The sequence below is a fragment of the Cricetulus griseus genome, chromosome 7 (genome assembly GCF_003668045.3).
Source record: "Cricetulus griseus strain 17A/GY chromosome 7, alternate assembly CriGri-PICRH-1.0, whole genome shotgun sequence".
Taxonomy (NCBI): domain Eukaryota; kingdom Metazoa; phylum Chordata; class Mammalia; order Rodentia; family Cricetidae; genus Cricetulus; species Cricetulus griseus.
In genome coordinates this window covers 100294852-100320276 of record NC_048600.1, presented here as the reverse complement: position 1 = coordinate 100320276, position 25425 = coordinate 100294852, and the positions used below count along the sequence as shown (strand labels likewise).

Here is a 25425-nt window from a genome sequence, read left to right as displayed (position 1 = left end):
CCCTGGATTTGATCTCTAGCATCTAATAAAAGCCAGGAATGATATTGCATACCTCTAGGAAGTTGTAATAGGAAGATTAATCAGAAACTCAATGTCATCCTCAGCTACATACCAATTTCAAGACTGGCATGAGTTGTATGAGACCACGTCTCAAAAAACAGTAACAACTAAAAAGTATAAGCCAAGGACTCATGGAAAAAAAAGATTGGGGTCATTGAAATAACTCAGTGGGTAAAGTGCTTGCCACCAAGTCTGACAACTTTTGGCTTTTGTTATTTGGTTTGGTTTGGTTTGGTTAGACAGGGTTTCACTCTGTGGCCCTGGCTCTCTTGGAACTCACTCTGTAGATCAGGTTAGCCTCAAACTCATAGAGATCAGCCTGCCTCTACCTGCCTAGTGCTGGGACTAAATGTGTGGGCCACCACCAAGTGACTGACAACTTTTGTCTTGTTTGTATTTTTAGTGTTTTTATGTGCATGTATGGGTGTCTACTTGTAGGTATGTGTATGCCTAGTGACTAGGAAGGCCAGAGAGGGTTTCTGATCCTTATCTGGAGCTAAGGGTGATTAGGAGCCACCTGATGTAATGCCGGGAACTGAACCTGGTCCTCTGCATAAGCAGCAAGTTATCTTAACTGCTGAGCTATCTCTCCAGCCCAAGCCTGATGACTCGAATTCCATCCTGGGATCTTACATGATAGAAGGAGAGAACCAGCTTCCAAAAGTAGTCCTTTGACTTCTGTGTTAGCCATGGCATGCATATTTACTACACAAACACTCGCGCGCGTGCGCGCGCACACAACACACACACACACACACACACACACACACTCAAAAACACACACCACACTATGCGCATTTACATACATACATAAATAAATTAATAAAAGAATTATACAAATAAAATAAATGTTTTGTTTTTTTCGAGACAGGGTTTCTCTGTGACTTTGGAGGCTGTTCTGGAACTCGCTCTAGGCTGGCCTCGAACTCACAGAGATCCGCCTAGCCTCTGCTTCCCTAGTGCTGGGATTAAAGGCGTGCGCCACCAATGCCCAGCTTAATAAATAACTCTTTAAAGACAGAGCTCCTCTTTGCTGCCAGAGCAGTACCTGATCTCAATCACTGATCCGTCTCTTTGGCCCCTCTACCCCTATTTTGGAATGAACACCTAACTCTGTAGTCAAGACTGGTTTTGAACTCAAGGCACTCCTGCCTCACCATCATGAATGTTGGGACTACGAAAGTGTGCCAATATGCTTTGCTATCTTCTTTCTCTGTCTCTGCGTCTCTGGTACTGTGCCTCTGTCTCTTTCCTCTCCCTCCTCCCTCCCCCTTTCTCTATTGAGACAGGGTCTTGGCATGTTACCCATCACTCGGAGGGCAGCGCTTTAATCCCAGCGCTTGGGAGGCAGAGGCAGCCTGGTCTACAGAGTGAGTTCCAGGACAGCCAGGGCTACAAGGAGAAACCCTGTCTCGAAAAGCAAACAAAGGAATCCTCCTGCCTCAGCCTCAAGAGAAGGTGGGAATATAAGCAACCACCCACGCTGAGCTGTTAGAATTATCAGTTGGATTTTTTTTACGTATTCTTTAAAATGCAAACTACATCCAATCTAGTTTTTGACATCACAATCCCTATAGTCTCGAATTGGGCAAATGTAGTGCTAAGACCTTGGCAGGACACTAGAAAGGGCACGCGCCGCGGGGGAGAGACGGGGCACGACGACCGAGGACAGACACCGGAACTAAAGTGAGAGAAAAGCAGGGGCTGATGTGCGGAGGAGGTTTTTCACAAGAGGACCGAGTCGGATGGGATTAGCTAGGGACCGGAAGGACGCCGGAGGAAGCTCATTCTCCGCCATGGCGGGACCGGTCAGCTTGCGAGAGCTTCTCATGGGAGCGTCGGCCTGGCTGGGCTCTGAGAGTCCCGGAGCTCCCCCCGCTGAGGGCGGAGGGAACGCGACTGGCGCGCCCGAGCCTCCGTGGAGGGAGGATGAGATCTGCGTGGTGGGAATCTTCGGCAAGACGGCTCTGCGCCTGAACTCCGAGAAGTTCTCTCTGGTGAACACTGTGTGCGACCGGCAGGTTTTCCCTCTCTTTCACCACCAGGATCCTGGGGATCCGGGGCCTGGAATCAAGACGGAAGCTGTCTCCGTCGGAGAGGCCGGAGGAGCCGGGGATCCGGGGGCTGCCGCCGGGGATTCACTTCGTGGAGGTATGGCTACGGCGGAAGGTAACCGAGCTGAGCCAGGTCCCCAGGACTTTAGCCTTCTGCAGGCTTATTACAACCAGGAAAGCAAAGTTCTGTATCTTATTCTCACTTCCATCTGTGACAATTCACAGCTTCTGCGTGCTTGTCGGGCTCTCCAGAGCGGAGAAGCTGGTGGAGGCCTCTCTTTACCTCATGCGGAAACACATGAGTTCTGGAAGCATCAGGAGAAGTTGCAGTGTCTCAGTCTCCTTTACCTTTTCTCTGTCTGTCATATATTGCTCCTGGTCCATCCGACTTGTTCCTTTGACATCACTTATGACCGAGTATTCAGAGCCCTGGATGGGCTGAGACAGAAAGTACTGCCCCTCCTCAAAACAGCCATTAAGGATTGTCCAGTTGGCAAAGACTGGAAGTTAAACTGCCGACCTTGTCCACCTAGACTCCTTTTCCTCTTTCAACTTAATGGAGCCCTCAAGGTGGAACCCCCTCGGAGCCAAGATACAGCTCATCCAGATAAGCCCAAGAAGCATTCCCCCAAAAGAAGACTGCAGCATGCCCTGGAGGACCAGATCTACCGAATCTTCCGCAAGAGTCGGGTCTTGACTAATCAGAGTATCAACTGCCTCTTTACGGTACCTGCGAACCAAGCTTTTGTGTACATAGTCCCCGGAAGCCAGGAGGAGGACCCAATCGGCATGTTGCTGGACCAACTTAGGAGTCATTGTACTGTGAAGGACCCTGAATCTTTGTTGGTGCCTGCACCCCTCTCTGGACCCAGGCGGTATCAAGTGATGAGACAACACAGCCGACAACAGCTCTCCTTCCACGTTGATAGCAGCACGTCTAGTTCTTCCGGCCAGCTAGTAGATTTTACTCTTCGAGAATTCCTATGGCAGCACGTGGAGCTTGTCCTAAGCAAAAAAGGTTTTGATGACAGTGTGGGCAGGAACCCACAGCCCTCCCATTTTGAACTTCCCACTTACCAGAAGTGGATCTCAGCAGCTGCAAAACTGTATGAAGTGGCTATTGATGGGAAGGAAGAAGACTTGAGCTCACCCACTGGGGAGCTAACCTCTAAGATTTTAAGCAGTATTAAAGTCTTAGAAGGGTTTTTGGACATAGACACAAAATTTTCAGAAAACAGGTGCCAAAAAGCTTTACCCATGGCTCATAGTGCCTACCAATCGAACTTGCCTCATAATTACACCATGACAGTCCATAAGAATCAGCTTGCTCAGGCTCTTCGAGTATACAGTCAACATGCTAGAGGGCCAGCCTTTCACAAATATGCCATGCAATTACACGAGGACTGCTACAAATTTTGGAGCAATGGCCATCAGCTCTGTGAAGAGAGGAGTTTGACTGACCAGCACTGTGTACACAAATTTCACTCCTTACCTAAATCAGGTAACTACAGAGTTTCCAAAATTTTGCAATGAAAACTTGAGCCGTGCTTTTATTATTATTGTGTGCTTGTGTGGTGGGTGTGTGCGCACCTGTGGAGGTCAGAGGGAAGTGTGACGTCTCTGATTTTATTATTGTTTGCTTGTATGGAGTGCACCTGTGGAGGTCAGAGGGCAATGTGAAGTCTGTGATTTTATTATTGTTGTGTGCTTCTATGGAGTGCACCTGTGGAGGTCAGAGGGCAGTGGGAAGTCCATTCTCTCCTACCTTTATGTGTTCACATGCCTACCTTTACATGGGTTCCAAGGATACAATTCATGTAGTTAAACTTGGGCAGCAAGCACTTCACCTGCTGAGTCTCACTGGCACCTGAGCTATGTCTTCACTCTTGTTTTAAGATGATTTGTTGGGTATATATTGATATTTTTTTATTTTTAAAAGAACCCTGCAGAAATTTAACAGTAAGTTCTTTTTTTTTTTTTTTTTTTTGAGACAAGGTTTCTTCAGTGTAGTGTTGGTTGTCCTGGAACTCCCCTGTAGACCAGGGTGGCCTCAAACTCACAGAGATCCACCTACCTCTACCTCAGGAATGCTGGGTTTAAAGGCACTTGCCACCACTGCCCAGCATTTTATTTTTTTAAGACAAGGTCTCTATTTAGTCCTGACTGACCTGGAACTCACTCTGTAAACCAAGCTGGCCTCAAACTCACAGAGATCCTCCTGCCTCTGCCTTTGGGGTGTGTGTGCTACCATCTATTTATTTTTACTTCTAAAATGGCATTGTATGTGTGTGTGTGATTATAGATGTGTGAATGCCATGGCATTTGAGTGAGGGTCAGTTCCCTCCTTCTACCATGTGGGTCCTGGGGATGAAACCCAGGTACTAGATGATCTATCTTGCCAGCTCCAGCCTTAAATGTTATCTTCTACCTCTAAAAGGAAAAATAACATATAATATCTATATCTGCCTATATATATATAGAGAGAGTATATATATATAATATTTAAACAGTGAATTCTAGTGAGTTTGGCAGATGATTTTTTTGTTTTGTTTTTAGACAGGGTTTCTCTGTATTGCTTTGGAGGCTGTCCTGGAACTTGCTCTGTAAACCAGGCTGTCCTCAAACTCATAGAGGTCTACCTGCCTTTGCCTCCCGAGTGCTGGGATTAAAGAAAGGTGTGAACCACCAACCCCCGGCGATAATTTTTTTTTAATTATTTTTTATGTGCTTTGATGTTTTTCCTGCATGTATGTCTGTGTGAGGGTGTCAGGTCCCCTAGAATCAAAGATAGTTGTAAGCCCAGATGATAATTAATAAGTAGCATGAACTTGCAGAAAAATGTGTGTTTACCTTTTTTCTTAGAGTATTTGTTGAATTAAGAGGAATATAATAATGAAAGGACATCATCATGTTATACAGAAGGAAAAATTTACTTAGAATTTCAACTTTTTTTTTTTAAGATTTTATTTATTTATTATGTATACAGCATTCTGCTTCCATGTATATTTGCATGCCAGAAGAGGGCACTGGATCTCATAATGGATGGTTGTGAGCCACCATGTGGTGACTGGGAATTGAACTCAGGACCTCTGGAAGAGCAGTTGGTGCTCTTAACCTCTGAGCCATCTCTCCAGCCCCCCAATTTACTTATTTTTGAGGCAGGGTCTCACTGTAGTCCAGGCTGGCCTTGAACTCGTAGAGATTCTTCTGCCTCTGCCTCCAGATTGCCCCACCACTTCTGGCTAGTTCAGCCTTTTAAGATTAAGAAAGGGGGTGTAGCTAGGAGACATAGCACTTTGCATTGCATATATGAATGAGGCACCAAGTCTCATCCTCTGCACTGAAAAAAAAGGGTAAAACTCAAAGCTTGAATATCAAGATTTTTATTTATTTGCTTGTTTGTATGTATGTATGTATATTTATTTTTTTAATTTGCATTGGTATTTGCCTGCATGTATGTCTGTGTGAGGGTGTCAGATATTGGAGCTATAGACAGTTGTGAGCTGCCACTGGGTCCTGGGAATTGAACATGGGTCCTCTGAAAGAGCAGTCAGTGAGCCATCTCTCCAGACCCCGTGTTTGTGTTTCTTAATTGCCAGAAAACTATCTGGAGAATTTGGGAAGTTAATTGTTATAGAATACAAAGTAAACTTGACTTTGCATTGTCTTTTCGAGATTAATAATGACAGTTACATCCTCCAGGAGAAAAACCAGAGGCTGATAGGAACCCTCCTGTGCTCTACCACAATAGCCGAGCCCGCTCCACTGGAGCCTGCAACTGTGGAAGGAAACAGGCGCCTCGAGACGACCCCTTCGATATCAAGGCTGCTAACTATGACTTTTACCAGGTAGACTCTGAAGCTCTGAAGCTCTCTTTGTTACTGAATATTATCCAAGTAAAAATACTCAAAACAGAATACTTAGAAAAGCCAATGCAACTGCAATGGTATAAAAACAAGGGCAAGTTCATGACATGCACTTGTTTTTTTAACCATACTTTACACATATATATTTAGTATATAAACTATTAGAATGATAGTCTTTTTTAAAGATTTATTTTTACTTATTTATTTGAAAAGATGCTTTTTTTTAAAGATTTATTTATTATGTATACAATATTCTGCCTCCTCCCTCCATGTATGCTTGTACGCCAGAAGAGGGCACCAGATCTCATACCTTGTGGTTGCTGGGAATTGAACTCAAGTCCTCTGGAAGAGCAGTCAGTGCTCTTAACCTCTGAGCCATCTCTCCATCCCCTGAAAAGAAGCCTCTTAAAATTTTATTTATTTTTGAGGCAGGGTCTATCTATGTAGACCTGGAGCATTGAGTGTAGACCAGGCTGGCCTCAAACTCATGGAGCTCTGCCTGCGTCTGTTTCATGAGTGCTGGGATTAAAAACATGAGTCACCCCATTCCCTGGTTTGGAAAGAGGCCTTTATTACCTAGGTCAAAAATATCATATCCATTATCACAATTTTACTTGCTACTCCTTTTACTAAAATACCTCATTAATAATATTTAAGTGTATATATATGTGGATGTATATTGTGTTACATGCCTATGGAGGTCAAAAGAGGGTGCTGGACCCACACGAGCTGGAGTTAACCTAATTTGTATGAACGGTTTGCCTGCATGTGCCTGTGTGCACCACACATGTCCATAGTTCTTACTGAAATCAGAAGAAGGCATGGGCTGGGCGGTGGTGGCACACATCATTAATCTCAGCACTTGGGATGCAGAGGCAGGCGGATCTCTGTGAGTCAGACCAGGCCAGCCTGGTCTACAGAGTGAGTGCCAGGACTGCCAGGTCTAGTACACAGAGAAACCCTGTCTCAAAAAAAAAAAAAAAAGAATGGATTCCCTAGGACTGGAGTTATGTTTATGAGTGCTGGGAATCAAAGCTGGATCCTCTGTAAGAGCAGCAGGTGCTCTCACCCACTGAGCTATCTCTATGGATCTCCATTGATTGATAGGGTTTTAAACAGTAAAAAAAGGGAAATTTTCTGGTCATAAAACCACTCCCCCAAGGTGGGTGGTGGGGGCATGTACCTTTAACCCCAGCACTTGGGAGGCAGAGGCAGTCGGATCTCTGTGAATTTGAGGCCAGCCTGGACTACAGAGTGAGTTCCAGGACTGTCAGGGCTACACAGAAATCCTGTCTCAAAAAACAAAACAAACAAATAAAAAACCACTTCCCCAACAATTCTTTTAATCACTTTTTCTAAGTGGGTCAGTGCAGCAAACATGTTCAGTGACATGGTTTCTCTGTGTAGTTTTGGTGCCTGTCCTGGAATTCACAGAGATCCACCTGCCTCTGCCTCCCGAGTGCTGGGATTAAGGGCATGCACCACCATCTCCCAGCTATTTGTGTCTAATTCTTATCTACTAATCGTTACTGGGACTGAAAACAGAGCCCTGCCTTGAATCACTGCCTCAAAGGAATAACTCATACTGGATTCTTTTGGAATACAAAAATAGTTCTTGCTACTTCAATACCCAGAAAGTTGAATTCACATATCCACCATCAACGGAAAACAAACAAAAACCTGGATGTTCTTCTTTGTTCATACATTGATTGCAAATCTTGCTTGTTAGAATGAAGTGTGTGTTGTATTTGTTTTTGAGACAGACTAGCTCAGGATGGTCTGGAAATTGCTCTGTGGTCCAGGCTAGCTAACTTTCTGTTCTGCTTTACTCAGCCTGCCCTCTTCAACATTGTGTCACAGGCATGCACTGCCTACCCTCTGCTCAGTAGTATGTTTGTTTTTTTACTTATTTACACATACAAAGAATGTATATTTGAAATAAAAAGTTTCCACTTCTTTTTTCTCTTTATAGCTTCTGGAAGAAAAGTGTTGTGGAAAATTGGACCATATCAATTTCCCCGTATTTGAGCCAAGTACTCCAGATCCTGCACCTGCCAAAAATGAACCGTCTCCTGCCCCACCGGACTCAGATGCTGAGAAACTTAAAGAGAAAGAACCTCAAACCCAAGGAGAGAGCACAAGCCTGAGTTTAGCTTTGAGTTTGGGCCAATCAACAGATAGTTTAGGTACCTATCCAGCTGACCCACAAGCAGGAGGAGACAATCCGGAAGTTCACGGTCAAGGAGAAGTAAAATCTGAAAAGAGACCAAACTTGGTTGATCGGCAGGCATCCACAGTTGAATATCTCCCAGGCATGCTGCATTCAAATTGCCCAAAAGGCCTCTTACCCAAATTCTCCAGCTGGTCTTTGGTTAAACTAGGCCCAGCCAAGTCTTACAACTTTCATACCGGTTTGGACCAACAGGGCTTCGTTCCGGGGACAAACTATCTTATGCCTTGGGACATTGTCATCAGGACTAGAGCTGAAGATGAAGGAGACTTAGACACAAATTCCTGGCCTGCTCCAAATAAAGCTATTCCTGGAAAGAGAAGTGCAGTTGTCATGGGACGAGGAAGGCGTCGGGATGACATAGCTAGAGCTTTTGTTGGCTTTGAGTATGAAGACTCTCGAGGTCGGAGATTCATGTGCTCAGGGCCTGACAAAGTCATGAAAGTGATGGGAAGTGGACCAAAGGAGTCAGCGTTAAAAGCCCTGAACAGCGATATGCCCCTGTACATTCTGTCTTCATCTCAGGGCAGAGGGCTAAAACCACATTATGCTCAACTTATGAGGCTTTTTGTTGTGGTTCCTGATGCTCCTTTGCAGATAATACTGATGCCACAGGTAAGAAATAAAACCTTTCCCCTAAACAAACAAAAAACAGTGCTTTTCTTGGGGGTGGTCTTTACAGATCATGTAGCCCACATTAACTTGGATCTAGATGAGTAGTTTTCAATGACCTTTAACTTGTGTCTACCTCCCAGGCGCTGGGATTTTAGGCATGTACCCTCTTTACTGACTGATCTGTATCTCAGGCCCATGATTCTTTTTTTTTTTTTTTTCTTTTTTTTCTTTTTCGAGACAGGGTTTCTCTGTGTCTTTGGAGCCTATCCTGGAACTAGCTCTTGTAGACCAGGCTGGTCTCGAGATGTACCTGCCTCTGCCTCCCCAGTGCTGGGATTAAAGGCGTGCACCACCAACACCTGACTAGGCCCATGATTCTTATTTGGATTTTTGTTTGTTTGTTTGAGAGAGTTTCATGTGGTCTAGGCAGGTCTGAAACTCACTGTGTAGTTAAGGATAACTTTGAACTTATCCTCCTGCCTCTACCTCCTCAGTACCAAGATGGCAGGGTACACACCCACAACCTAGTTTAGACAGCACTAGGGATTCACCGAAGGTTTCATGTGTGCTAGGCAAGCACTGTGCCAACTTTACCCTTTGTTCTTGTAAGTTTACAAGTTTTCTCTTTGTAGCCCTCGCTATCCTGGAACCCAAAATGTAGACTAGGCTGACCTAGATAGAACTCACAGAATTCTGCCACCAGATGTATTCTATCACCGAATTCCCTTCCAACCCCACGTCTGCTTAAATGTTTTTGTTTACATTTATTTATTATCTGTCTGTTAATTTGTTGTTTGTGTGCATACTGGTATGCTAGGCCAGCCCTCTACCCACTAAGTTACATTCCCAGTACCTAATTTCTTTTAAATCCAAGATCTTTATTGATTTAACTATGATAACCATTAGTAAGAATTTAGTTTGACCCTAGTTTTCCAAACACCTGCTGATTTAGAAGTGCAGTCCACAGGCAGGTGGTTCTCTGTAGTTTGAGGGCAGCCTGGTCTACAGAGTTAGTTCCAGGACAGCTAGGGATATAGAGAGAAAGAGATATCAAAACAAAAATCAAAACCTGGCCAACAGGAAGTGGAAAAGAGAGCAGAGGGAGTAAGATACCAAGGGGACAGAATGAGGACCCAGGAAAATGCCAGCAGCTTCCACCTCCTGGTTCAGTGTGGCTACTTCCTCTTTAGTGTTCTTTGAGCCCCTTGTTTGTTTAGACACATACCTTCCAGGTGTTTTCTTATTGAGAAGTCTAAAAGTAATTCTGTTACACTTGTTTTTCAGGTTCAACCAGGCCCACCACCATGTCCAGTATTTTACCCAGAAAAACAAGAAATCACTCTCCCACCTGATGGCCTTTGGGTTTTGAGATTTCCTTATGCATATGTGACTGAGAGGGGACCTTGTTTTCCTCCTAAGGAGAATGTGCAGCTAATGAGTTACAAGGTGCTTCGGGGAGTCCTGAAAGCAGTGACACAATAAGTTTTCTAGCCATTCAAGTCCCAGACTGGAGCGGATGTTTGTCTTGTTTTTGGTATGTGTGAGATTTTGTTTTTAGATATGTGTTCTGTGTTTTCCCAAAACCAAATGTGTTTTGGTTAGAAGTGTTCAGTATTTGGACAATAATTGTTCTATTATTTCATTATATTGATATTTATTGTAAAATCAATAAAAATTTCTTCTAAAAAAGGGATACAAAATGATATGTCTGTTTTCTCGTTTCATTGTAGTATAAGGCATATTTTTATATCTCATTGTCAATATAAGGTGTACTTTTATTGTAATTTAGTGTTTCATATTTCTGATAAAATACTTTTCTTTTTTTCTCTTTCTCTCTTTTTTTGACAGGGTTTCTCTATGTATCCTGGCTGTCCTGGAACTCACTCTGTAGACCAGGTGGGCCTCAAACTCAGAGGATTACCTGCCTCTGCTTCCAGAGTTTTGGGATTAAAGGTGTGTACCACCATACCTGGCCCTATTTATTTTTTTATATGTATGAGTGTTTTGCCTGCATGTATGTATAAGTACTACATGCATGCATGGTGTTCACTGAGGTCAGAAGAGGACATTGGATACCTTGACACTGGAGTTATAGACAGTTGTGAACCACCATATGGATACAAGAACTGATCCCAGATCCTCTGTAAGAATGCTCTTTTTTTTTTTTTAGGTTTTATTTATTTATTATGTATACAACATTCAGCTTCCATGTATATCTGCACACCAGAAGAGGGTACCAGATCTCATAACGGATGTTTGTGAGCTGGGAATTGAACTCAGGACCTCTGGAAGAGCAGTTGGTGCTCTTAACCTCTGAGCCATCTCTCCAGCCCCCGTAAGAATGCTCTTAAGCTGGGTGCTGGTGGGGCACTTTGATTCCCAACACTCAGGAGGCAGAGGCAGGTGTATCTATTGAGACCAGCCTGGTCTACAGAGCAAGTTCCAGGCCAGCCAGCCAGAGCTGTTACAAAGAAAAATCCCATCTCAAAAAAAAAAAAAAAAAAAAAAAAACAGTGCATTGGTGGTACACACCTTTTAATCTCAGTGAGTGGGAGGCAGAGGCAGGCAGATCTCCAAATTGGAGGCCAGTCTGAAACAAACAAAAATCCAGGTGTTCTTAACTGGCTGAGACATTTCTCTAGCAACTGACCTTGATCTCTCAATACTACTGTCTTAATTAGCCTGTCTCTAATATTGGGATCACAGGTGTGTGCTAACAACCCATTCAGTATTAGTCATTGAACCCCAGGTGTCATGCATACCCAGTTATGTCCCAGTTCGTTTGTTCTTTACATCTGGAGACAGTATCTAGCTGGGGCTAGCTTTAATTCATTCTGTAGCCCAGGCAGGCCTGGAACTTACAGTTCTCCTGCCTCAGCCTCCAGAGTAGTGGGGATTACAGACCTGTACCCTCAGACCTAGAATAAATGTTCTTTAATTAAATACCTGTTCTATAAAATAATTTGCTAAGTGTTTAAATCTTACCAATCTATAGTAACTTTTCCCAACATGTCACCATATCACCAATTGTGGCTATGCCATCAATTCGGTAAATGCAAAACAAATTGAGACCCAAAGGAGTGTAATTGACTCTATTTTCCTAGATGCATTTTAAATACTGTTAACAGAGATTTTAATCTCAATGTATGTGAAATACTGTGTTGATCACATTTCCAAAAGCTGTTACTGACCCAGCAAGATGGCTTAGTAGGAAAAGGAGCTGTCACCTCAGGTCTCCCATGGTGGAAGGACAGAACTGCATTCCACAGGTTTCCTCTGGCCTTTACTTGTGCGCCCACAAAATAAGTCCATAAAAAATAAACAATTCGATCAGGTGCAGCAGCCCTTACCTGTAGCTCCAGCTAATGAAGATGAAGCAAGACAACTGCTTGGCCCTATGAGTTTGAAGCCAGCCTGAGCTAAACACGATGGTGAGTCAGTTTATTGCTGATTGTTTTGTATTGGGAATCAAACCACTAGTATTAAAGGCAGAGGCACGTGGATCTGGAGCCTGGTCTTCATGGTAAGTACCAGGTCAGCCAGAGGTACATAGTGAGACCCTATCTCCAAAAATAAATAAGTTAGTAATCCCAATACTTGGAAGGCAGAGGCAAGTTGAACCCTCTAAGTCTGAGGCCAACATGATCTCCACAGTGAAACCCTGTTTTCAATAAACAAAACAAACCTAAGGCCTTGAACATGCTAGGAAAGTGCTCTACCACTGAGCCACAGCTATAGCCTTTGTGGTTAGTTCCTTTTCATGAAATATGATCTACAGCTGGGCATGCCTATAATTCCAGCACTCTGGAGGCTGAGGTAGGAGAATCGGGGGTTCAAAGGTCTGTCCACTACCACATAACAGAATTCAAGTCTTGACAGGGCTACGTAAGACCCTGTTTCACAAAACCAACACCCTGTCCCCTTAAAACGTGGTTCCTAGTGTTTTCTTAATGTGTAATGTGTGAGATGAAAAAGGGAAATGGAAAATTTAGGTGCCAGTTTCCTTATTTATATTTATTTTGTGCTGGAGCTTGAACCGGTCCGCTCTACCAACTGGCTACGCCTTCCAGCCCCAAGTTTCTTACACGAACTGTTGAGTCAATACTTCTCGAGTACGTAACGAATTCGAGGCATTAGTAACAATCCTTTGCATTTCCTAGAGAAGGGGCTAGGACTTGCCCTGGAATCCTCCTTTGATGTACATTTCCCAATTACGTCAGAATTTCCTGACGGCCATCCTGGCTTGTGAGCCTTTTCTGCTTGAGTGGTGCAATAAAATAAAATAATAAAACAAAAAAAGCACTGGCAAGCTTCCAACCTCTTGCCTCAGGATCTTCTTAGAAGCACTTAGGAGGCGTGGGACCACAGCCGCTGGACGCCAAACGCTCCCTGACGCAGCGCGCCTGCGTATCGGAGCCCCTTTGTTGCTCAGGCGCTGGGGTCGGGCTGCGCCTGCGTGTTGAGTCCACAAGAACAAGTGCGCTGCGCCGAGGGCACCGGCTGGGGGCGAGCAGACCTCGAGCAGCCGCCGGCGCCGCAGCCGTTGCTACCACCGCAGCGCAGTGGGGTTCAGAGGCCCAGAAGGTGGTGACTGAGGATGTCGTCCACCGCGGCTTTTTGCCTTCTCTCTACCCTAGGAGGGTATTTGGTCACGTCGTTCTTGTTGCTTAAATACCCAACGCTGTTGCACCAGAAAAAGAAGCAGCGATTCCTCAGTAGGCACATCTCTCACCGCGGAGGTGAGAGGGGTCCCCAGAATCGGATGGCGGAGATGGGGGTGGCCTCCTAGCAGAAGGTAGAGGAGGGTGGGCATGCTGGAGAGGCTGAGGAAGAATGGGCTCCAGTGACTGGAGGGCTTCGTCTGGTGAGTCGTCCCGAGGGGAGGAAAGGAAAGAGGTCTCGTGTCCCACTCCTGGTGGGCGTCTCTGGGGAGGAATGGTGGCAGGGCTTCTGTGAGGAGGGGAAGCGCAGGATGAGAGCGAGAAGTGGGGCGTTTCTCAGCCGCTGGAAGGATGATCCGGAGGACCCTTCTTGGGAGCCAGGCACAAAGCCGATGCAGATCCAGGAGACACCCGCAGGGGGAACCAGGGACAGACTGCTGGGGACAAGCTGGTGGCTGAGTCCATGGGGAAGAGCTTGGGCACAGGCAGGGCTGAGGACCCGCGAGTCACCTGGAGCGAGCTGAGGAGTCTGCGATGCCTAGTGACCTGGCCCACCCTCCAGGCATTTGTAATTGAGCTCTGGAGAGAAGTGTCTCCAAACTAGGGACGTTTTCCAAGGTCACAGGGCTTGGACTGAAGTGAGACAGGGAACTTGGAGGGTTCTGGTTCCGAGGACTCCAAGGCTAGTACCTGGTTTTTGTAGTTTTTTTTTTTTTTTTTTTTTTTGTCTTTCACAGCAGCATTTATCCCAGCAATGGTTCGTGGGTTTCTAAAAGACTAAAACATGATTTCGTTTATTGGTATTATTTTTTAAAGATGGTAATGTTCTCTTGTAAAAGTATATTGCTGTAAGGATCAAGGGGCATTCACTCTGATTTCCTACAACAGGCCACGTCTTTGCTTCTTCATTACTGTTTAATAATGTGACTTCATTACATCTTAATCATAATGTATAATTGTTTCAATCACTTTTAATTTTTTTTCTGGGATGAATGCGACACTAGGTTAAAGTGGCTTGAAATGGAGCCAGTTTTGGTAGCCCATGCCTTTAAATCCCAGCACTCGGGAGGCAGATGCAGGCAGATCTCTGAGTTCGAGGCCATCTGAAGTAAAGTTAAGATTAGCTGGAGTGAGTTCCTTTGACAGCCAGAGATGCACAAAGAAACCCTGTCTCAAAAAAAAAAAAAAAAGAAAGAAAAGAAAAGAAAAAAGGAAATCGCTTGACATGTACAGTTTAAATGGTAAATTCTATAGTCTAAAATTTGTTGTTGTACCATAATGTTTTTTTTTTTGTTTTTTTTTTTTTTTTCTTTTAGATTTTTCAAAGATGGGGTCTTGCTATGGAGTGCCTGCAAGTCCCTCTGTATACCAAGCTGGTCTGGCACTCTGCCTCTGCCTTCCCAGTGCTGGGGGTAAAGGTGTGCTGGGACCATAACTTCTATTAAGACAAATATGTCATAGAAATACATTATCACTCTTTTGTATAATTTTATCAGTTAAACACAGTTTCCCACTTTTGTTTGTTTGTTCTACAAGACAGGGTTTTTCTGTATAGCCCTGACTGTCCTGGAACTAGCTCTGTAGAACAGGCTGGCCTTGAACTCAGCCTTTCTGCCTCTTCCTCCCAAGTGCTGGTATTAAATGAGCTGTCATGTCCAGCTGCTGGTGGTGGTGGTTTTTTTTTTTTTTTTTTTTTTTTTTTGAGACAGGGTTTCTCTGTGTAGCTTTGTGAGCCTATCCTGGCACTCGCTCTGGAGACCAGCCTGGCCTCGAACTCAGAGATCTGCTGCCTCTGCTGCCCGAGTGCTGGGATTTAAAGGTGTGCACCACCAACGCCCGGCAGTGGTGGTGTTTTAATGTGTCTCTGTATGGGTGTATGGTGTGTTTTCGTGTGAGTGTAGGCATATACATACTAGAGTTCGTGTGTGGAGGTCAGAAGACAATATCAGATATTGGTTCTTGTCTTTACCTTGTTTGAAATGGAGCTTCTTGCTGGACTCACCAGTAAACTTGAGTTGGGGGTTGGAACTTCTCCTGCCTGGCCTTCCATCTACCAGTAAGGGCACAGTTCTACTGCTTCTGGCTTATGCATGGGTTCTGGGTTCTACTGTTTCTGGCTTGTGCATGGGTTCTGGGTTCTACTGTTTCTGGCTTGTGCATGGGTTCTGGGGATCTGAAGCAAATGATTTACCTACTGTGCTATCTATCCAGTCCAGTCTTGCCTTTTCTGTTGTTTGTTAAATAGTCTTACTGTATAGCTCAGGCTGGCTTTGAACAGAATGGCCTTGAATTTAAGATAGTCCTGCTTCAGCTTCCTGAGTGCTGGCATCACAGGTATTTGTCATCACCAATCTTCCTATTGAAGATTATTCTTTTGGTCTGAAACTTGTTGTCATAGTTTTTCCTTGGTTTTATAAACAACACAGTAGCACATTATATGTTATATATATGAGGATGTTAATGATAATATAATGGTGGTCAAACAAAAACTATAAGAAAAGTAAACGTTGATTCATATACAATATATCCCTCTGACCTGGGCAGTAGTGGTGCATTTTTTAATCCCAGCACTTGGGAAGCAGAGGCAGGTGGATCTCAGTGAGTTCGAGGTCAGCCTGGTCTCCACAGTAAGTTCCAGGACAGCCATGGCTGTTACACAAAGAAATTCTGTCTCGAAAAACAAAAACCAAAAAACATCTATCTGAAAGATTATAGAAGGAGCTGGACCAATATTATTTCCTTCATAGCATCACAGGCAGGGTAATGGGCACAGGTACCTGCTGCCAGGCCTGGCAACCTGAGTTCAATCTGAGGGACCCCACATGGTTGGAGAGGAGACATGACTCCCTCAATTTGTCTGACTTCCATGCATATGTGTGCACACGCATAAAATAAATAAATGTTAAAAAAATCTTCTGTAGGGGATGGAGAGATGGCTCAGCAGTTAAGAGTACTGACTGCTTTTCTAGAGGACCTGGGTTCAATTCCCAGCACCCACATGGCATCTCACAACTATCTGTAACTCCAGTTCCAGGGGATCTCACACCTTCACACCAATGCACATTGAAAAAAAAAAACACTTTTTTTTTTAAAGTTAAAAAAAATCTTATGTGAGGATGCAAATTGCAATGTTTTCTTATCTTATCCTATCAAGATCAAAAGTAATTAGGGAGCACTACATAAAGGAGGGAAAATTAATATGAACTGAGAACACAGGGGGCTGGGAGATCACTATGTAAGAGGACATGAGTTTGACTCCCAGAACCTGTGTAAAAGAAGCTGGGTGCAGTGGTATGTACATGTATTCCCAGTGCCGGAGAGGTGGAGACAGGTCCCTTAGGCTCCAGTCAGTTAGCATACTCTATGTGGTGAGTGTTGTGGGATATTTTGACTCTGACACTCCACAGACTGGCAATAAAGTTTACTTTGAATTAGAGGGCAGAGCTAGCTACTAGCTGGCCAAAGTAGCCATAGAGATTTGGAGCGCTGAGGACAGATAGAGAGACATAGTAAGAAGTAGGGAGGGGCTTCGAAAGATTCTTGGTCCTTTTAGATCCAGGAAGGAGAGAGAGAGGAGGTTCCTGGTCGCTTTTCTGCCATTTCTCTGATCAGTTTCTTACCCTGATATCTGACTCCCGAGTTTTTATTGATAAAGAATAATTAGATAAATTGTTCATCTGGTTCCCCACTTTGGGTGCCATATGTAGTTGTGTTTTTCTCATCAGGACTGCCAACCTCTTCTTAGTACAGCACGTTCAACTTGCTCCGAGTCTGTTAGCGAAATCTGTGCACCTAGATTTCTCCTTCTCTTCCTCTCTCTCCCTGGAAATCCTGCCTATCCTCTCCTGCCTAGATATTGGCCATTCAACTCTTTATATTACACCAATCCAGCAATTTATATTACAGTAATACACAAATAAAAAGTGTTAGCACTAGAAATTATACTGTTTTCCTTCGAATATAAACACCCACCCCTACACATACACAATAAAAGCATACAGTGAAACAAACAAAATTAATAGTAGGGTGACCGTAGCACTGGGGAGGCTGAGGTAGGAAGGTTGTAAGTTTGAAGCCACCTTGGTCTATGGAGTGAGAAGGCTAAAACACAAACACACTTGAGGCAGGAATATCAAGGGTTCAAGGTCATCCCTGAATGCATAGTGAGTTGGAAGCCACCTTGGGCTACATAAGACTCCATCTCAATAAACCAATAATAGGGCTGATGAGATGGCTCAATAAGTAAAGATGTCAACTGCCAAGCCTAAAAACCTGAATTTGACCCATGGGTCTCACATGGTAGATGTGTTGGTTGGTTTTTGTCACCTCGACACAAACATAGACAGACATACATGAGAAGAAGGAATCTTAATTGAAGGAATCAGATTGTCTGAAGGCAAGTCTGTAGGGCATTTTCTTGACTAATGATTGATGTGGGAAGGTCTAGTCAATTGTGAGTGATGCCATCCCTGGGCAAGTGGTCCTAGATGGTATAAGAAAGCAGGGTAAGCAAGCTATGGGGAACAAGTCCGTAAGCAGTGTTCCACCGTGGCTTCACTTCCTGCCTCCAGGTTCCTGCCTTGCTTGAGTTCCTGCCCTGCCCTCCTCCAGTGATGGACTATGACCTAGAAGTTAAGCTGACACAAACCCTTTCCTTTTCATGTTGCTTTTGACAATGGACTTTATCTCAGACTAGCTGTCTTCTGACCTGTGCCTTCTTTTTTTCTTTTTTTTGGCGGGGAGGGATGGGGGATTTTGAGGCAGGGTTTCTCTGTAGCTTTGGAGACTGTCCTGGAACTAGCTCTTGTAGACCAGGCTGGTCTCGAACTCACAGAGATCCGCCTGCCTCTGCCTCCCGAGTGCTGGGATTAAAAGCGAGCGCCACCACCGCCAGGTTGTCTTCTGACCTGTACATGCACACAGTGTCATGTGTATTCCCACCCCACTTACAGGAAGTAAGTAATTCATGTGTAATGAAAATCGTAAAGAGCTGAGGAAATGGTACTTACCTAACATTCGTGAAGCCACAAGTTCCGTCCCCAGACCCATGTAAGCCACGAATGGTGGCAGTGCTGTAACTGCAGCACTGAAACATGGAAACAGAAGGATCAGAAGTTCAAAGCCACCCTCAGCTGCATAGTGAGTCTGGATCGAGCCTGGAATACAAGACCCTGTCTCAAAAACACAGGGGAAAAAAGTATATTGTGTGTAGAATTGTTTAATTGTAGATCTGGAAACTTATTAGGAGAAACAAAAAAATTAATTAGGCTGTTTCTGTGAGTCACATGATGATTATTTGAGAGAAAGTAAATTTGAGCAAGTCCATGAGGGAGGACCTACCATTAAATAATTCCTTGGAGAGGAGCACTATGTTTCTTAATTAGTCCCTCAGTTACTCTGCAGGTTTCACCATATGAGTCTCCGTAATCAGCAGGTTTAATCCTTGAGGAATTTACTTCCTAGTTTTATAGCAGCTAGAAGACTATGGTAATCACTTACCGGTAAAACTGAAAAGTAAGAGGCTGTCTGGGTGGTAGTTATCTGGATGGGAGGCAGAGGCAGTCAGATTTCTGTAAAGCCAAGACCAGCCTAATATACTTAGCAAGTTCCAGGACAGCCAGGGCTATGTAGAGAGACCCTGTCTAAAAATAATGAAATGAGCCAGGCAGTGGTGGCACACACCTTTAATACCAGCACTCAGGAGGCAGAGGCAGGTGGATCTCCGTGAGTTTGAGGCCAGCATGGTCTATGGAGTGAGTTCCAGGACAGCCAAGAGTAGTGAAATATTATTGTTGAAATAATATTGTTGTTGTTTTGAGACAGAGACCCTCTGTAGTGCTGGCTGTCCTGGACCTCACTGTGAGACCAAGCTGGCCTCAAACACTGTTTCTGCCTCCTGAGTGCTGGGATTACAGGAGTGTGCCACCATTTCTGGACCTAAATGGAGTAAAATTTTTTAATAGAATATGTCTAGAACTTCACAAATCCTTGTTAACTGAGCAGTGATAGTATAGGTCTTTAATTCCATCACCCACGAGACAGGAAGATTGAGAATTTGAGGCCAGCCTGGGCTACGTAGAGATCCTAACAAAAAGGCCCTTGTTTCCCTTCCGAGTTGGTCACTCTCTGTCATCTTGACTCATTCTTCTGGCATCTTCAGAGGGTGGCTTCTAGCTTCTGGGGGTCCTTTATACCCTTACATCAGTCTGCAAGGTCAAGACTATGTCCATAAGACAACATTTACCTCACGTACCTGCCTTCACCAGTACTACAAAGTGTTGATAGGTATGCCTGGGCATGTAGCTCAGTGGTACTCTGTATGCTTTGCCTGTTTGAGGCCTTGAAAATTGAGTTCCAATCCCTAGTGTCTCTCTCCCTACTCAAAAATGTCAGTGGTTAAAATTGCTATTGCCATAGCATGACTCAAAACCATGGTACAAAATGTATTGGTAGTCATTGTATTCTTTGCCATCATGTACTTAGTTTTAAAAAGACGGTATTGGGAGCTGGGTTTGGCTAAGTGGTAGAGTTCTTGCCTTGTAAGCACAAGGCCATGGGCTCAATTCAATCCTTAGTGCTGGTAATAGATAAATAAGACAAAAATATTCTTCTTCTGGGCGGTGATGATGCACATCTATAATCCCAGTGCTCAGGATGCAGAGGCTAGCAGATCTCTGTGAGATTGAGTCCAGCCTGGTCTACAGAGTGAGTTGCAGGACTACACAGAGAAGAAACTCTGTCTCAAAGGGGGGGGGGGAGTGTATTGGGCATGGTAGCTCATGCATGCTGAGGTAGGTGGATTGCTAAGAATTTGAGGGCCAGCCTAGGCTACTTAGTGAGTTTCACCCTAGCCTAAGCTATAGAGTAAAACCTTGTCCCTTATTTTTTCTGGAACTCTCTTTGTAGACCCAGCTGGCCTTGAATTCACAGAGATCCTCCTGCCTCTGCCACTTGGAGTACTGGGATTAAAGGAGAGTGCTACCACATCCATCTAGAACCCTATCTCAAATAAATGAATAAACAAATAAATAAATAAATAGACAAAATAATAACAAAAAACTCCACCAAACCTGAAAATTGGGACTGGAGAGATGGCTTCAGGGCTAACAGTGATTGCTGGGCAAGTGTAAGAATGTGAGTGTGAATCCCCAGAAACCATATAAAAGCCAGGTGTATATCACATCTGTAATCCCAGAGCTCCTTGGAGGAGATGGCTATCAGAGGTAGCTAGCCTGCCGTGTGCAATGGGAAAACAACAGACACTTCACACTGAGTAGAAGGCAGACCCCAAGTTGTCATCTGACCAGCACACACGTGCTGTGGCCTATGCACACACAGGGAAACATGCTTGCAAACACAACCCCTAAAAATTACCAAGTGTGGTGTGATCCCAGCACTTGGGAAGTGGAGACAGGAGGATCAGGAAGGAGTTCAAGTATTTCCTCTATTACATAACGGGCTTGAGGCCAGCATGAACTACATGAGAACCACTCGGAAAAGAAAAGAAAAAAAAATTCTCAAAATTGAAAGGACATTGTGATGGAAATCCAACTCTGGTATAGTTGGCTTTCTAGGCCTTATAGCTGTTAATATGTTAAACCTGGCATTTGCTCCGGGCGGTGGTGGCGCATGCCTTTAATCCCAGCATTCGGGAGGCAGAGGCAGGTGGGTTTCTGTGAGTTCGAGACTAGCCTGGTCTACAAGAGCAAGTTCCAGGACAGCCTCCAAAGCCACAGAGAAACCCTGTCTTGATCCCCCCAAAACAACAACAACAACAACAACAAAAACCTGGCATTTGCTGGCTTGAATGACCTGAACTTTCCATGACTCTCACTTTTCTTCAACCTGTTCAATATAAATTCAGCTTGGCATTTCTGTCTGATCTCTTCAATGCTTCATTGCACCAGTATCTTTTCCTGAAACTCTCCCTAGTATTTCATGGATCCTTTCTGCATTTTTCAAATGAACTGTCCGCTGTGAGCTCTTAGGAGCTGCCTCTGGAAGGCTACGTGACCTTGAGAGGATTGTGCTTTGTAAGGTTTTTATGACATTTGGATTTACAGAATCTGAACACCTTGCAGTCGCTGTGGATGAATACCATGCAGTGCCTGGGCTCTGAATAGAAATAACGCCTCTCAACCTCCATGTTGGCCCTTTGTGATCTTCATAGCTTCTTAGACTAGAAAGCTAATAGGCATTATTAGCAGCTAGCAATCAAAAACCATTTTATCCTAAAATGGATCCTGGAATAAACTGTCGTAAAAATGAGACATCAAAGATCTTGAGAGGGGAACTTTGAAGTTGTTGTAAGTATGGCCATAATTCAAGGGAACATAAAAGAAGATAAGAAAGAATTATGGGCTGAATGCACACCTGAACTAAGCAGGGGCTCTTTTAAAGAGGGCTGTTTTTTTTTTTTTTTTTAAACTAACTGATGTAGCCAGGGCTGGCCTCCAACTCCTGGTCTTTCTGCCTCTGCCTTCCAGGTGCTGGGATTATAAATATAGGCTGCTGCCACACCTGATTTATAGTAACACAAAGTACTAGGGCTTCGTATACGTTAGGCACTCTACTAACTGAGTTGTATCTCCAGCAGTTAAAAAGGGCTCTGGAGGAATATCACTGACCTCAATGGACTGTGAAGGAACCATTATCTGAATTCCCTTAAATACATGCTTGTTGACCTGAATCAGTGATGGCACCGTGCCTTTGATGCCAGAACTCTGAAGGCAGAGGCAGGTGGATCTCTTGTTTGAGGACAGCCTGGTCTGTAGAGTGAGTTTCAAGACAGCCAGAGCTACACAGAGAAACCCTGTCTCAAAGAACAAAACAAAACAAAACCTGAAAAATAGGATTCCACCCACCTCCTCACCCATCACACACACACACACACACACACACACTCACACACACACACACACACACACACACACACACACACACACACAGGCTCATTGCAATTTCTAGAGAAATAAAATGTTCAACATGACAAGTAAATGAAATTTAAACTCCATTTTTCCACAGGTGCTGGAGAAAACCTGGAGAACACAATGACTGCCTTCCAGCAGTAAGTACACAGGAAGGTCCCCTCTTAGAGCCTGTCATTGAAGTAATGGGGAGATGTCATTAAAGTGAGGAAGATGGTGTATATGTGCCTTTGAAGTATTACACAGAGTGTTTGGCTCCTGCGTAATTGTAAAAGTATAGTCCAAGTGTTGAGTAGTCCAAAGAGATTCCATTGGCAGAGCTGGAAGCAGACATCTGTGACAAGGGCAGACTGTGAGTAATGCTAGTCGGTCCTGTGCAGAAAGAGCAGATGAGACAAAAGCAGATGAGAGCAGATTACACCAGCTGTTGGCTATGAACAGGATTGTGTGTGTTTGTGCCCGGTAGTTTCTGTTGAGCAGGAACCTGCAATGGGGGTTCTTCTTGGGATGCTCTTGTGTGCTGATTTTATTTTTTTAGTAAGATGAGTTAAATTGTTTCTATTTATAATAGATTCATAGTTCATACAGAGGCCCTTTCAAGGCCTTGTGATAGTAGTAGAAGCTGCAGGAGACAGAGTGGGGCCCTTGTTCTTTGTCTTGGAGCCAGATGATTACCATCAGCCTGCTTTCCCTTCTCTGAGTAACACAACAGGATACTAAGCAAGGTTAATGAGTGTATGGCCTTACCACCCTGAACGTGCCTGATCTCATCTAAGCAAGGTCAATGAAAGGAAGGCATCCACCCTTAGTGAGAAAAGAATTGTAATGGAACTTTAAGCCTTTTTTTTTTTTTTTTTTTTTTTTTTTTTTTTTTTTTTTTTGGTTTTTCGAGACAGGGTTTCTCTGTGTAGCTTTGGAGCCTATCCTGGCACTCGCTCTGGAGACCAGGTTGGCCTCGAACTCCCAGAAATCCGCCTGCCTCTGCCTCCCGAGTGCTGGGATTAAAGGTGTGCGCCACCAATGCCCGGCTATTAAGCCATATTTTAAGATGGGGTGGACATCTCTCTCTCAGTTGACCAGGGTGGTCCCATACTCCTAGGCAATATGAAAGCATTTTATTTGTAATTAGGACTAATCAGGAGGGTTGTGCTGAAGATTGAAGCCAGGGCTTCTGCATGCTAACATGTGCTCTATGGTTGAGGTACTCCCACAGCCCAGCAGAATTTGATCTAAGTTTCTGCTTTTCATCATTCAGTAACATCTTTGTTTGTTTGTTTGTTTGTTTTTGTTTTTCCAGACAGGGTTTCTCTGTGGCTTTGGAGGCTTTCCTGGAACTAGCTCTTGTAGACCAGGCTGGTCTCGAACTCACAGAGATCCACCTAGCCTCTGGCTCCCGAGTGCTGGTATTAAAGGCGTGTGCCACCAACGCCCGGCTCATTCAGTAACATCTTAAAGATTATTTGTTGGAGCTTCAGCAATGGCTCAGTAGTTAAGAACACTGGCTGTGCTTCCACAGCACAGGAGTTCTTCAGTCTCCAGCGCCCTCATGGCAGCTTACAAGGGCCTGTAACTCCAGTTCCAGGAGACCCAACACCCTCACACAGATTCACAAATTCAGGAAAAACACCAGTGCACATAAAATAAAAATAAGTAAATCATAAAAAAGGTGGGGTGGTGGTGGCACATGCCTTTAATCCCAGCATCCAGTAGGCATATCTCTGTGAGTTTGAGGCCAACTTGTTCCACAGAACGCTTCCAGGACAGTTAGGGCTGTTACAGAGAGAAACCCAGTCTTGAACACACACCCCCTAAAAAATATTGGTAAAGGAGACAGCAACTCCTTCATAGTGAGCATAGAAGGTAAAACTAAGGAATTGTATGCACGCACATGCACAGTGAACCAAGTCCTTATGTATATAAAATGTGGCGTTTTGTTTTTTGAGATGTGTGGGTTCTCACAGACTGGGCTGTACCTGAAAGGAGTATGTGTCCAAGAATAACTCTAAACTGACTCTCCTGCCTCTACCTCCCGAGTGCTAAGATTTAGGCATGTACCACCACACCCTGCAAAAACCTGATTCTTAAGACCTAATAAAACTAGGTTATTAAACTGGGCCACATAGGTGAATACAAAGAGGACAATGTAATCCCTGTGGTACTTATATGAATGGAAGAAGAAGCAAGTTATATTAGCAATACCTGGAAGCAGAATTTGGCATGTAGTCAAAAAATAATTATTTGCCCTGGCTCTCTCTCTCGTGTGTGTGTGTGTGTGTGTGTGTGTGTGTGTGTGTGTGTGTGTGTGTGTGTGTGTGTGTGTGTGTGTGTGTGTCAGTTTTCTCCTTTCTCCATGTGGCTCCCTAACTCACTGAGCCATCTTCCCAGTCTTCTGTTTCTTTTCTGGTTTGTTTGTTTTTGTTTTTTGAGACAGGATTTCCCTGTTTAGTGCTGGCTCTCCTGGAGCTCTCTCTATAGACCACTCTTGCCTTGAACTCACTTACCTGCTCTTACCGAAGCTGTCTCTTCAACCCTTGGAAGTTTTGGGCAGTGTTTTAGTGGAATTTTTGTTGTTTTGTTTTTTCCCACGTCTTTTGTGATTTTTTAAAAAGCTTTTATTTATTTATGTATTTTTTAGGTATGAATGATCTGTCTGCATGTATGCCTGCAGGCCAGAAGAGAGCATCAGATCCCATTATAGATGGTTGTGAGCCACCATGTGGTTGCTGGTCAGGACCTCTGAAAGAACAGCCATTGTTCTTAACCACTGAGCCATCTCTCCAGCCCTAATTTTTTTTTTTTTTTTTTTTTTGCGGGGTTGGGGGAACGGTCATATAACCAAGATTCATATAACCCTCAACTTGGCATGTAGTTGAAACAGGACTTTAGTTCAGTTCTTAATCATCTTGCCTTCACCCCCCAAGTGCTAGATGTACACCACCATGCCCGGCACCTCTCTTTCTCTCTAGTGTTGCACTGCCATGCCTGACGCCTCTCTCTCCCTTTCTCTATAGT

At 44.2% G+C, this 25425-nt stretch overlaps 2 protein-coding genes across 3 annotated transcripts in view; both read left to right on the top strand.

Annotated features, from left to right (window-relative positions):
• Positions 1 to 1834: 1834 nt before the first annotated feature.
• On the top strand, positions 1835 to 10733 carry Smg8 (SMG8 nonsense mediated mRNA decay factor). 2 transcript variants are annotated; one of them, XR_003487239.2, is made up of 5 exons: positions 1835 to 3615; positions 5817 to 5962; positions 7953 to 8825; positions 10110 to 10359; positions 10674 to 10733. XR_003487239.2 is itself a non-coding variant. In XM_027426347.2 (4 exons), exons 1-4 carry the CDS (start codon positions 1857 to 1859, stop codon positions 10305 to 10307), a joined length of 2976 nt encoding a protein of 991 aa, XP_027282148.1. In that variant the 5' UTR covers positions 1835 to 1856; the 3' UTR covers positions 10308 to 10528. The 2 variants fall into 2 exon arrangements, 1 of the variants encoding a protein (XP_027282148.1); XM_027426347.2 differs by lacking the exon at positions 10674 to 10733 and having other exon boundaries at positions 10110 to 10528.
• A 2591-nt stretch (positions 10734 to 13324) lies between these two features.
• Positions 13325 to 25425, top strand: part of Gdpd1 (glycerophosphodiester phosphodiesterase domain containing 1) — a 36301-nt gene continuing 24200 nt past the window's right edge. The window contains exons 1-2 of the mRNA XM_027426348.2: positions 13325 to 13564; positions 22511 to 22553. Of these exons, the coding sequence (XP_027282149.1) occupies positions 13423 to 13564; positions 22511 to 22553 (185 nt within the window). The 5' untranslated portion in view covers positions 13325 to 13422. The remainder of the gene's footprint in view (positions 13565 to 22510; positions 22554 to 25425) is intronic.